This window comes from Colobus angolensis, unplaced genomic scaffold, assembly GCF_000951035.1.
Source record: "Colobus angolensis palliatus isolate OR3802 unplaced genomic scaffold, Cang.pa_1.0 Scaffold2, whole genome shotgun sequence".
Taxonomy (NCBI): domain Eukaryota; kingdom Metazoa; phylum Chordata; class Mammalia; order Primates; family Cercopithecidae; genus Colobus; species Colobus angolensis.
Window position 1 is genome coordinate 18348449 of NW_012115154.1, and position 12920 is coordinate 18361368.

A 12920-nucleotide genomic window follows, 5' to 3' on the forward strand; every position below is an offset into this window, starting at 1 on the left:
GGACGCCGCCGGCCATCCGGGACCCGACCTCCCCAGACCTCCTCCCCGCGGCCCAGCGGCCGGCTGCTAGCGCGTTCACCGCGCCCGGGCCTTGCGCGCCCGCTGGGGGCGAGGTCAGCCCTCCCCCCTCGGCTATTGGCTCCAGAGAACAAAGGGGCCGCCCCGCGGGCTGCTCCGATAGGGCCTGCCGGTCATCTGAGCGGCGCAGCCAATGGGATGGCTGGGCGGCCCCGGGGATGGCCAGCGCCGCCAGCCAATCAGACACCCGTACCCGCCCCGCCTGCCCCGGGAATGGCCAGGGCCGGGAGCCCGGTGCCCAAGTCGCCCTCGGGGTGGCAGTTCCCGTTAACCTTAGCCACAAAGTCAAAGGTATTTATTTCCCCGTCGCCTCCCTCCGAGTCCCTCTGCATTTCGGGCGGGGAGGGGCGGTGCGAGGGATGGACCAGCGCCCGGCCCCGCTCCTCCTGTGCTGCCTCCGCCCGGCTCGGGCTGGGGCGGAGTGATGGGGCGGGGACCTGGGGTGCCCCGAGCCCCGCGCGTCCTCCGAGCCCGCGCGTCCCCCGAGCCCCGGGTCTCAAGCGTTTCCCCTGCCCCCACACAGCCGAGGGGAAAGGGACGCGGCCGAGGGTGGGGAGGGCCCCAGGCCAGGACAGCGAGGTCGGGAGGGAGGCTAGTGAGGACGGAGGGAGGACGCGGTGGCGAGTAGAGGGTCGCCCGCGGGCGTCCCCTCCTGGGCTGTCCCGTTGTTCCGAGTTCCCGGTTCCTGTCCGTCTCCCTGATAGATCAGCTTCTGGGGGCGGGAACCCCAGTGCTCGCTGCAGAGTGACAGACACATAGTAGGTGCTCAATAAATGTGTGATTAAACGAGCGGGGATAAGGATTGGGGGTGGAGATAAGTGAGAGGGAAGCACCGCAGAAGTTGGAAGGGTGTGGTGTCGGGTGTGGCGGAGAACTCCTCTCCAGGAAGATGGGCACAGCAGCCGCGAATTCGGTGGGGTGGGTGCGGGCATCCCCTCTGTGAAGAACGTTGAGGATATCTATCTACATGTGGAAGGTGTGGAGATGGGGCCTCCTTCAGCCTTTTGAGCAAGATGATCTGAACTGGGGCTGGGTGTGGTCAGAGCCCCAGAGGCTGGAGGTGGACGACAGTCCAAGGCTTCACAGCCAACTGTTCCCATGTTCATCTGTAAAATGAAGAGATTAGATGGCAGTTGTTTCCTTTCAGGCTGAAGGTTTCATGCTTCCTTGCTTCAAATCTGTTTTGTACTGAAATTTCTTTAAGTGTTCCCTTGTGACACTTTTTATTAATGGGTTACTGTGTGTGGGGCCTGTACTGGGTGCAGGGGAGAGAGAAGGACGCTGTGTTAAGATGCATGTAGTCTTGTGCAGACTAACAAAATATTGATGACGATGATGATTCCATGTAGATGGTCCTAGGTGCACAGGTTAAACAGAGAAGGGGCTCCTGGCTGGACCTGGTGTGTCTAAAAAGGCTTCCTGGTCAAAGCGATCCCTAATCTGGACTGGGAAGGGGAGAATTGAGCAAGGGCTTCCAACGTTGGTCACAGGGTGCCAGGACACGGTGAGTTCAAGAGTCATGAGAGGATGGGGCATGTTGGGGTGCAATGGGGAAAGATGAGCAGAGTTGAATTCTTAGTTCCCCCTTATCTGAGATGTGCGTGCCAGCAAGTCCATTTGGCGGGGGTCTGGGTTTCTGAAAAACAACTCAAGGACATACGCTAAGATGTTACCTTTAGTTTGTATAGGCAACCACACTCACGTCTCGTGTGGTCAAACTTCCTTGCTGTTGTTTTAGCTACGATTACCTTCTTATCAGGTTGCACATTTACTTCTCAGGACCAGCTAGGTGCCTGGAATGTCCCTGGAAAGAACTCAAGATTTTCCTTTATTTTCATGATTGGAGGGCACAGCAGGTGCCTGAAGGGGTCCCTGCTCCATCTCACTTTCCTTTTCCGAGGTCCTTTGAATGCAGCAAGGGATGGAAACGTGTTTATTAATTAAAATGTGACACCTGTTCAGAGATTGTTAGTAGCTGGGTTTGTCCTCGACCTTCAGCTCAGATCCAGGCCCTGACAGGTTCCTGAGTATTAGACTTGGGGCCAAGGAATGTTAAGTGCAGCTCTCGCCTCTGAAGGGAGGTGGCTGAGGAGGAGGGGGCCAGGGATGTGGGGCAGGGGAGGTGTGGGTGGGACAGTTCCAGCAAGGGTGCTTACCTCTGGCCGGTGAAGGAAGTCTTGGAAGTAGGTACCTCAGGATCATGGCTGGGGTCGAATTGGGGACCTCTGGGAGGTGGGCAGGCATAGTGGATAAGGCAAGTGACCTGGCTGCATGCAGATCAGGTCTCCTGGGAATGTTGACGGGAGCAAACTAAAGCCATGAAACCTGACTGGCTCTTCATACCCTGAGGTACAGTTCGTAGAACCCTGAATGGGGAACGGGTGATGGCAACAGCAATGACCTAAATCGAATTTGTCTTGCACCTTGGGAATGTCTCTCAGAGTCCTCTCACAGTGTTCATATCCCGCCATCCCTCCCCACCCCGCCCTGCGCCGCTCGATATGACAATTCTATACCACGAGCAAGTGTTATTTCCATTTTTAGGTGGGGAAACTGAGGCCCAGAGAAGGAAAGTGGTTTGCCTGGGATCACGTGGCTTAACCAGAAGCAAACCCAGTCTCAGTCCCTGTCTGGAACCTTTCGACGGCCTTTTCCACTATGGCGTGCTCTTTGGGTGGGACGGCGGCCTGCCCTTTCCCCCGGCTCCCCTCCTCTGTCTGGCTCCCCTCCTGAGGTTTGAAGATGGTGGAGTAGAAAGAGGGGAAGGGTCAGGGCTGGGAGAGTGGTCATAGTGGGGGTGGCCTTGTGCTGAGTGGGATCCGGGAAGTTGGAGAGGAGCAGGGTGGGTCATGGTGGGCGTGGGACAGGGGAGTTGTGGTGGGAGGCTGATGCTGGATGTGGGGATGGAGGCCTCTAGGTGGGGGAGGGGATGCCCACCTGGTTTGGGCTGGGACCTCTGGGAGGGGCATGCAGAACCGCCCTGGTAAGTGGAGAGCTTTACAGACAGTGCCACAACCAGAGCCGTGGCGAACCCTCTTCCTGCTGCGGGGTGGAATGTGGAGGCTCCTGTGTGGCGCTGGGGGCCTCTGAGATTCCCAAGCGGCTGGAAGGAGTAATGGCTTAGGAAGAGTGAGCAGCAGTGGGGACACTGGCAGAGAGGCTTGTACAGACACTGCCCGGTGCATCCAGCTCAGGCTTGCTGCCCTGTGGTGCTCCTCCCAAACTCAGAGAGCAGGTATTTCCATTCACCCGTGCCATCAGGAACCTGAGCTCAAAGCGCTACAATGACTGGCCAGGGACTAGCAGCTGCTCAGTGATGGGTGGGCTGGGACTTGGGACTCCTGATTAAGACATGGGGTCCTGAGGGGAGGGACCAGGAAGGGTGGCCTTGAGAAGGACATCCCTGCCAGCCTCAGGCAGTGGGCTTTGAGGGGGAGACTAGGGCTGAGGAGCCAGCCAGGTGGTGGCTCTGGGTCACCTAAAGCTGACTGAAGGGGGGGAGGACCCGTTGCATCCCCTTGGGCCAGAGCCCACAGGCCAGGCCCTGGAGGATCTCAGGCTGCACCAGGCTTGCTGGACACAGGCTCATTGTCTCTAGGGCTTTCTGTCTTGCTGTAACATCTCTCCAGCCAGCTGCAGCTCCTGCTGACCTATCCCACCCCGGCACAGTTCATCCAATGGTGACTCACGGCCCCAGCTTCCTGGCTCCATGAGGGTATGTCGCTTCTGTTTTTACCTCTCTGAGTTCTTTCCCTTGGAGCAAGTGGGCGTGATAGGATGGCCATGGGTGTACAAGGATACTTGTGTCATGGGTGACTTTGCATTTCTGTGTTTGTAGGTGTGCTGTGCAATGATTTGTGCTGACCTGGTTCACAGTGGCACATTTGTGTGTCTGTGGATCTGGAGGTGTGTCTGTGAGTTTAAAAAAAAATCTCACATTCTCTATTTGTATAGACAGTTTTGCAGGTGTTCTCATGTAGTTTTGTGTCTTTGAACTTCTGTTTACTTAGCTGTATTTAGATATGGGTATGTTTGTGTGTGGTTTACATCAGTTTCTCATGTCCCTATGGTCATATATTTAAATTAAAATCATCTGCTATTAACTGAAATCAGGCAGAGAATACCATTTCTTGGTCCTGAGGGATTTCTTGATAGTGACAGAAGACTGGAGCCTGAGGAGCCACCTCTTGAGTCCTCCATTGTTTCATTCACTCATTCTTTCATTCACTGAATACACATTACACACCTTCTACATGTGAGGGATGTGCGGGCATGGCAGCAAGCCCCCGTTCCCTGGGGCCGACTTGAGTGAGGGGGTCTCACAGGGAGAGAGAACTAGGTGAGGACATAGCAGGAATGGGCTGGGGGAGAGGGCAGGGAGGCTCTGGGGACCAGGTGGAGTTGGGAAGGACAAGGCCATAGAAAGGGGCAGCATGGGCAGGGAGGCATTGGCTGGGCATGGGCTGGGACTGGGGAGGCCAGTTTCTATGGGGGTCTCCTACAGAAGACCAGCTGAGCAGCGCCCAGCAAGTGAGGACCTGCTGGGACCTCAGGGCTGAGAAGGGCCTGATACTGGGCCTTTGGCTGGGGTTTGGGGAGCTGCCCCCACCCCCCAAAGCCTTAGCGACTGGTGGTGGATCCTGCTCCCGCTCCACTGGCAGCAGATGATACCTGCGGCATGGTCTGCTTCTGACTGCCCGACCTGGGGCGCTGAGGCTGTGAGAGCTGTGCTGGGCTGGTGGGAGGGTCCAGGGGAGGTGACGGGGACGACCTTGCCTCTTTCTGGCCTGTGGCCTTTCTCCTCCCCCAGCTGCTGTCTGGCCTCCCCGCCCCCAAGTCTCCGCCACAACCAAAGCTCCTTTGTTGCCTCCCCCTGCCCCGGGCCTCTCCACCTGCTGCTAGCTCAATCCCCTCTTTGTGCAGTTGGTCCTCAGTTGTCATGGCAGCTGGGCCCAGGCTGAGGCCTGCCCACTGTTGGGCTCTTACTGAGCTGCAGCCTGACCCGGTGCAGGGAGGGCCGGGCCAGAGCCAGGTGTGGGAAGGGGGCCTCTGTGTGTCCTGCTCCCCTCAGAGCCTGAAGGGCAGCAGAAAGGAAAGGTGGTCTGGTGGGGGTCCAGGGTCCCTTGTGCGATAGACGAAGCAGCCTTCGAAGACTGGGTGTGGGCACTGGTGGCAGATGGCGCGTCTGGCCCTTGATGCCTGTCTTCCGGCTGGGGGGCTTTGCTGGGCAGCCTGCTCACCTGGCTCCTGGGTGTCTCCAGGTGGCCGAGGACGTGTCAGGATGGTGGGTTAGGAGGGGCCCGCATGCGCAGAGCAGAGCGAAAGGCAGAATAAGAGAGAAGCTTAGGGTGGAGACATGTGGTGTCTGGCCAGCCTAGAACGTGTCACATGGAGGGCTTTCCTGGATTTTGTCTGTAGGACACCTGCTGTGCCGTTTCCCAGACGTAGCCCACCTGAGCACACAGGTAGAGGCGGGTCCCCAAAGACTTGGCCTCCCCTCATTCCTGTCCTCTGTGTTTCCCCTTTGAATTTCTCACTTCTTCCTCTTGGGTCCTCTTCCTTCTGTCTCCACTTCTGTTCTTATGTAAGCCACAAGCTGCTTCCCCTCAAGCCCTGGTATGGCCCGAGGCAGAGGCACTGAAGCTTGAGGCAGGAGCTGCTCTGGGAGGTCCTGGACAGTGGAAGGCCTGCTACTACCCGGAGTGGCTGTTAGGTCCTAATACCTCTTGGGAGGCAGGGTGGGTGAAGTAGGACTGTCTTTGATTTGCCTTGGGGGTCTCACTCTGTGTAGACGCAGGCCCATCCTTCTGTCCTCCTGAATTTCTGGCCTGGGTTCTGCCCTCCTCAGTCTGAGTTCCCCTTACCAAGGTGGCTTCTCTGTCCACTAGCCCCTTTGTGCCTTTTAGGTAGATGTTAAGTCCAGTTGGTGAGAGGTTTCCCAAGATGTGGCATGCAGAAGCTCACAGAGTGGCCCTGAGGGAGGAGGGTGGCATGGGAGGGAGGAGCCCCCAGCACCCATCAGAGCCCCACCAGGGGCTCCTCCAGCCCCCTTCCCCACTGCTCACCTTTTCTCTGCACCACAAGCAGGTTCGAGTGTCTGTAAGAAACCATAGTAGGCATGCTTACAGACCCCTGTAGGGGAAATAGAAGTAAAAACAAAATCTTTTGCCAACCCAGAAAAGCTCTTTGCAAAAGTAGAAGAGAAAAACAGTTTTTAAAAGATTGAATGTGCATGAAACCAGAATGTGGTGCGCACCACAGGCAATCCCCTGAGTGACTGCAAAGACGGGAGCTCTCAGCCTGCATATAGCCAGCACGTGCAGCCCGTTACAGACATGTTCTCAGGGTCAGCAGCCACCAGCCCTCCAGCAAGAGGACTGGACGTTACCATTTGTCACACGCAGGTCATCCTACATTCACGTGGTAATTGGAGCGACCATCTGTGTTAGCTAATTGCCTTTACCCACAGCAAAAGTAAAGTTCTCATATTTTGATGACGGGAGATAGGTTTGTGATTTGGAGCCAGACGCCTGCTGAAGTGAGGCTCCTGCCGTCCCACGGATACTGGGAGGCAGCGGTAGTGTCTTCCTTGATCTTTAAATTTCAAAGAAATGGCCCCCAGGACCCTGGGAAAGACAGTCCTGGGTTGTAATGTTGGCAGAAGGCTTATTTAGCTTTTTTTTTTGAGACAGAGTCTCACTCTGTCACAATCTCGGCTCACTGCAACCTCTGCCTCCTGAGTTCAAACAATTTTCCTGACTCAGCTGCCCGAGTAGCTGGGATTACAGGCATGTGCCACTACTCCCAGCTAAGTTTTATATTTTTAATAGAGACGGGGTTTCCCCACGTTGGCCAGGCTTGTCTCAAACTCCTGACCTCAGGTGATCTACCCACCTCAGCCTCCCAAAGTGCTGGGTTTACAGGCGTGAACCACCGCGCCCAGCCTTATTTAACTTTTAAAAAGATTTATTTCTACTTGAGGAGCATTTACTGCAAAAATAAAAAATAAAAAAAATTCACATACATCTCAAAAAGACAGAGATAGAGCTTATTAATTAGAAGTTTCTAAACTGCTCTTGAAGAAGGGGGTGTCTCTTCCTCTCTGCACAAGGGAAAATGACTTTCTGCATTTTCTAGATTTATATTCACCCTTACCCCCATGTCTCTTGTCAGGGTCCAGATTCCCAGTCTGGGTGTGTGCCCCCAGTGTCTGGGCTCTGAAGGGGACCTGGGAGAGGTAGGCTGGGTCTCTGCGAGGCTCTTGGGGCCTGGGTGGGTGTTTCTGTGAGGGTGGCCGAACCAGGGTGCCTGGGAGGAAGGGCTGACTGAAATCTGGAAGAGCCCCTCCCGTGAGGCAGCAGGAAGGATGAGATGCGCATCTCCGTGGGGCAGCCACGTCTTTGCTCTGCTAGGGGGTACAGGCGCACGGGACCACATCCCTGTCCTTAGGAGAGGCGCACCCCCAGCGCGGAGGAGATGAGTCTTCAGGCTGCACAGCTCCTGGCCAGGTGGAGCAGCACATTCCTGCCACCTGCATTTGTTACAGGCCCTCCGTGTGCCCTCTGCTCTGGGCCCTGAGGATCCGGTGGCAAGCATGAAGAGCTCCTGGCCTTGGTGTGGTGGGGAACAGACAAGTTAAGATGACTTCAGGTGGCAAAAATGTTAGAGAGGAAACGGGAGGTGGAGTTAGGCTGGTGACTGTATATAGAAGCGCCAGGGGCCGGCACGGTGGCTCATGCCTGTAATCCCAGCACTTTGGGAGGCCAAGGTGGGTGGATCACAAGGTCAGGAGTTCGAGACCAGCCTGGCCAATATGGTGAAACCCTGTCTCTACTAAAAATACAAAAATTAGCTGGGTGTGGTGGTGCACACCTATAATCCCAGCTACTTGGGAAGCCGAGGCAGGAGAATCACTTGAACCCAGGAAGTGGAGATTGTAGTGAGCTGAGATTGGGCTACTACACTCCAGCTTGGGCAACAGAGGGAGACTCCATCTCAAAAAAAAAAAACAAAAAAACAAAAAAAGCACAAGGGATGCCTGCTCCGAGAAGGGGACATTTAAGCTGGGAGCTGATAGAAGTGAGGGGGCCAGCCAGGTGGGGATCTAGGGTGAGGGGACAGCCAGGCAAAGGCCTGGGGCATCCACACAACAGTGTCATCTATCTTGTCATGTTCCAGGCACAGAGTGAGCCATTCAGGAAATGCTCAGAAGACTTGGGCATAAAAACAAAAAAGGGAGGCCAGGTGCAGTGGCTCATGCCTGTAATCCTAGCACTTTGGGAGGCCAGGGCGGGCGGATCACAAGGTCAGGAGATCGAGACCATCCTGGCTAACATGGTGAAACCCCATCTCTACTAAAAATACAAAAAATTAGCTGGGCGTGGTGGCGGGGTCCCAGCTACTCGGGAGGCTGAGGCAGGAGAATGGTGTGAACCTGGGAGGCAGAGCTTGCAGTGAGCTGAGATCTTGCCACTGCACTGCAGCCTGGGAGACAGAGCAAGAATCCGTCTCAAAAAAAAATGATGAATCCTAGATCAGCGAACTGGGCGTGGGCTCTGCAATGCCCAGTTGACCATGTGTGTTCTTGTATGGAGACGGCTGGCCCCGAAGCTCCCTGGAGGGGTTTGTGCTTGAACATGGATGGGGACTTTGAAAGAGGGAGCCGGTGACTGAGGAAACGTGTAGGGCTGTTCTGCCTTCCAGGTGCATTCCTCGTGGTCAGTTGCAGACATATCTCTAACCTTACTCCAGGCTCCTGCTTCTCAGGTGTGGCGTCCATCACACGCTGCCCTGCGGATGTTGAGGGTGTGGGCTCTGGTGTGGGTGTTAGAAGACCTGGGATTTTGTCCAGCTCTGCCATTCATCACCTCCATGACTCTGGGCACATCAGGGGCCCTTCGTGGTCTCAGTTTCCTCTTTCGTAAAATGGGAATTAGGGCTCTTTTACTTTCTCAGCAGGTGTGCGTACAATGAAAGAGCCCCTGCCCACGTCGAATGTGGCTATGGATAGAAAAGCTCTTTGGAAAAGAGAGTGCTTTATGGGATGGGAGGGGGGCTGGGGACCCTGAGTTTTGTCCTTGTCCCACAGGCCCATTCTCTTTCTTCTGCTTCTCTTTCCGACAGATGACAGGAAAGGGACACAGCCGGTGCTGATGCTGGGAGGCCTCCAGGGATGGAGGGTGGCCTGGCTGGTGATCGCACAGGTAAGAGAGAAGAGAGAGGTGGCAGGGACCCAGGGTCTCCTCCGCTGAGGTCGCGTGCCCTTATCTTTTCTGAAGCCAGGCGCAAGCCAGTGCCCTCTGCCAGTAGCTAGTACATCCCATTGATGCAGAATTTCAGGGTGGGGACCAGGGCTTGGACAGCCATGTCAAAGAATGGAACAATGACAGAGGCTATGGGAGCTCAAAAAATGACAAAGCCTGGTCCATTAACTTGCCTGGCAAGGGGACACATGTGCACCCATGCCTAGTAGAAATTGAGGTGTTATTTACGTGCTAGAATAGGGAGTTTGTGGGGTTATACTAATTAGGCATGGAAAGCTAGCACTCTAGCTAGGACAGTTGGAACAAAGCTGTGGCTCATCAGTCAGGACAGTGTCTTCAGTTCAGTCCATTTATGCTTCCTGGAGGTCACTCAGAGTTCAGGGTCCTTATTGGCTAAGCTGCTTAGAGCTGGTTATGATGAAATACATGCTGCCAGTGGAAAATTTCCCCGCACAGTCATGTGCTTTTGACTGGAGCCCCTGCCCAGCATCCCTGTGCCTGAGGTGGAGCAGCCCCTGGCGTCTCTGAGTAGCACTTGCAGCCCTTTCTGGCATGCCCTGTTGCATGTGGCGTGTGGCCTGGCTGCAGTGGCGTGTGGCCCGGCTGCAGAAGGACTCTAGGCCCCTCGGCAGGGTTGAGTCCAGAGCACACCGGGCACCCTTGGGAGCCCTGCCCTCCGGCACAGTGTGACTCGGGTTTCTTTACCTCCCTCTCCACTCCCAGGGGAATTGCCCCATAGACCTCAGGGCCCCTGCCTCATTGTCCCTGTGGGAAGAACCGCCTCCCCTCCCAGGAATATCATGTCAGGAGACCCAAGACTGAGACAAAAATCAGGCAGTGGGGTAAAGAGAAGTGTGGCCGCAGTTGCAAGCGTGGCAGTGTGGTATGTGGACACTGACCCTCAGGGAGCCTAGCCATGCACCTGCGTGCCTGTCTGAGGAGCCAGGTGCGTGACAGCAGCACCCTAGCTGCATGTGTGTTTTGGAAATTCCAGTGGAACTCAGAGCGCAGCGTGTTATAGAAGGCCCTTCCCCTAGATAGACTCATACCTGGGATCCTGAGTCACTGTGAGGTTGTTCTGGTTGATGTGAGCTGTGGAGTCAGCTGGGGCCCTCTCTCCTCTCTATGGCAGCTTCTGGGGAACCCTGTGGTTTTAGGGAAGAGTTTGAAAAACACTAGCCTAGACTCCTGGAGACACGGAGGCATGTGGGGACTGGCCTGTGGCCAGACTGAAGGAACCACTCATTTGGAGGACCCCGTTTTTTAGACAATTGACAGCTTTCCCCTTTTAAGCAACTTTTAATTTTTATTTGTGTGTGTGTGTGTGTGTGTGTGTTTTATTGTGGCAAAATATGTATGACATTTACCATTGTAACCATTTTTTTTTTTTTTTTTTTTTTTTTTTTGAGACGGAGTCTCGCTCTGTCGCCCAGGCTGGAGTGCAGTGGCCGGATCTCAGCTCACTGCAAGCTCCGCCTCCCGGGTTGACGCCATTCTCCTGCCTCAGCCTCCCAAGTAGCTGGGACTACAGGCGCCCGCCACCTCGCCCGGCTAGTTTTTTTGTATTTTTTAGTAGAGACGGGGTTTCACCGTGTTAGGCAGGATGGTCTCGATCTCCTGACCTCGTGATCCGCCCGTCTCGGCCTCCCAAAGTGCTGGGATTACAGGCTTGAGCCACCGCACCCGGCCTGTAACCATTTTTAAGTGTATGGTTCAGTGGCATCAGTACATTCAGTGTTGTGTAGCCTTCACCGCCATCTATTTCCAGAACATTTTCATCACCTGGGAAACTGTACTCATTAAGCAATAATCTGTGCTTTGTACCTTTTAATTTTATCTGAACCATTAAAACCTAAAACATGATTCCTTTCATGATGACTGAGGAGCGGTGCCATTATTTCGGGACTCTCCACTGGCAGGCCAGTGGCCCGCGCTCTTCATATGGATACCTGAACCCTCGGGAGTGTGCCTGGGGCTGCTGGAGCCCCAGCACACTCCACCTCAGCTCCAGGGCCTCCAGGGATGCTGCTGGGCTTAGCACCTCACCCAACCCAGTCATTTACGTCTGCCAGGGGTCCTTTGGCAGGTGGATGTGACGGCACTGTCCTGGCATTCTGGGGCTTTCTGGCCCACAGTCATCTTTCTGGCTGGAGAGGGCTGAGTGGGGGAACCAGCCATCAGCCACCTGATGGACACAGCACAGCCACCAGTCTCAGACTGGTGTGACTCATCCTGGATCATCCCTGTGTGTATTTGTAGAGACATATGGTTTAATTTTTTATGAATTCAATCAGATGATTCATATGGTTTTTCAACTTGTTTTTTGCTTTCTCTTAAAATGTTTTGAGAATCTTTTCATATTGGCATACATAGTTCTTTTCCATTCTTTTTAGTTGATGCATAGTATTCCATATTATGAAGGGAACTATTTTTTAGGATAATTAAGTTATTTTTCATTGTTTGCTAATTACAAAGAACACTTCAGTGAATATTCCTGGACATTCCTCTTTACACTCGTATGTCAGTATTTCTTAGGTGAACACGTGGGATGGAATTGCTGGCTGGAAAGGGCCAGAAGACTCTCCACACTTCTCATTTTAATAAACACTGTCAGATTGTCCTCCACAAATTCTGCCTCAGTTTATGCTCTCAGAATACCCATGTGTATACTAGTTCTTCTGTGTAGTGTCCACGCATATTGTAAAGTAGAGGTATTATTGATTTTTTAAATTTTTGTTGGTATGAGGGGTTGAAAGATGCTACACTTTTAGTTTGCATTTTGTTGATGACTAGTGGGGTTGAACTTCTTTTTATCATGTATAGGAGTCTGTTTTATAGTTTGGATACTAAGCGTTTGTCTGTTCTATACCTGCACATATTTTTCCCTGGACTTGCATTGTCCAGCACATGGCCTAGCCATATAGAACTCTTCTAGTTTAAGTTTAGGTTTAAATTAACTTAAGTATGGCCAGGCGCGGTGGCTCATGCCTGAAATCCCAGCACTTTGGGAGGCCGAGTTGGGTGGATCACCTGAGGTCAGGAGTTTGAGACCAGCCTGGCCAACATGGTGAAACCCCATCTCTACTAAAAATACAAAAATTAGCTGGGCATGGTGGCAGGCACATGTAATCCCAGCTACTTGGGAGGCTAAGGCAGGAGAATCACTTGAATCTCAGAAGTAGAGGCTGCAGTGAGCCAAGATCACGCCATTGCACTCTAGTCTGGGTGACTGAGGGAAACTCTGTCTCAAAAATAAATAAATAAATATTAATTAATTAACTTAAATACAATTAAAAATGTCATTTCTTAATTGCACTAGTCACATTTCAAGTGCTCAGTAAACACGTGGCTTAAGAGCTCAGATGTAAACTGTTTCCACTATTGCAGAAAGTTCTATGGGAAAATGCTGCCCTAAATTCCCATTTCTTTTTTCTTCTTCTTTTTTTTGAGATAGAGTTTTTGCTTTTGTTGCCCAGGCTGGAGTGCAGTGGTGCGATATTGTCTCACTGCAACCTCTGCCTCCCTGGTTCAAGTGATTTTCTTGCCTAAGCCTCCTGAGTAGCTGGGGTTGCAGGCACG

At 53.6% G+C, this 12920-nt stretch overlaps 1 protein-coding gene across 1 annotated transcript in view; it reads left to right on the top strand.

Annotated features, from left to right (window-relative positions):
* Nucleotides 1-291: 291 nt before the first annotated feature.
* The window catches only part of ZNF775 (zinc finger protein 775), a gene marked incomplete at its 3' end in the record, with an annotated part of 18451 nt that continues 5822 nt past the window's right edge, over nucleotides 292-12920 (top strand). Inside the window, exons 1-2 of the mRNA XM_011941586.1 lie at nucleotides 292-369; nucleotides 9202-9281. Coding sequence (XP_011796976.1) covers nucleotides 9251-9281 — 31 coding nt within the window. The remainder of the gene's footprint in view (nucleotides 370-9201; nucleotides 9282-12920) is intronic.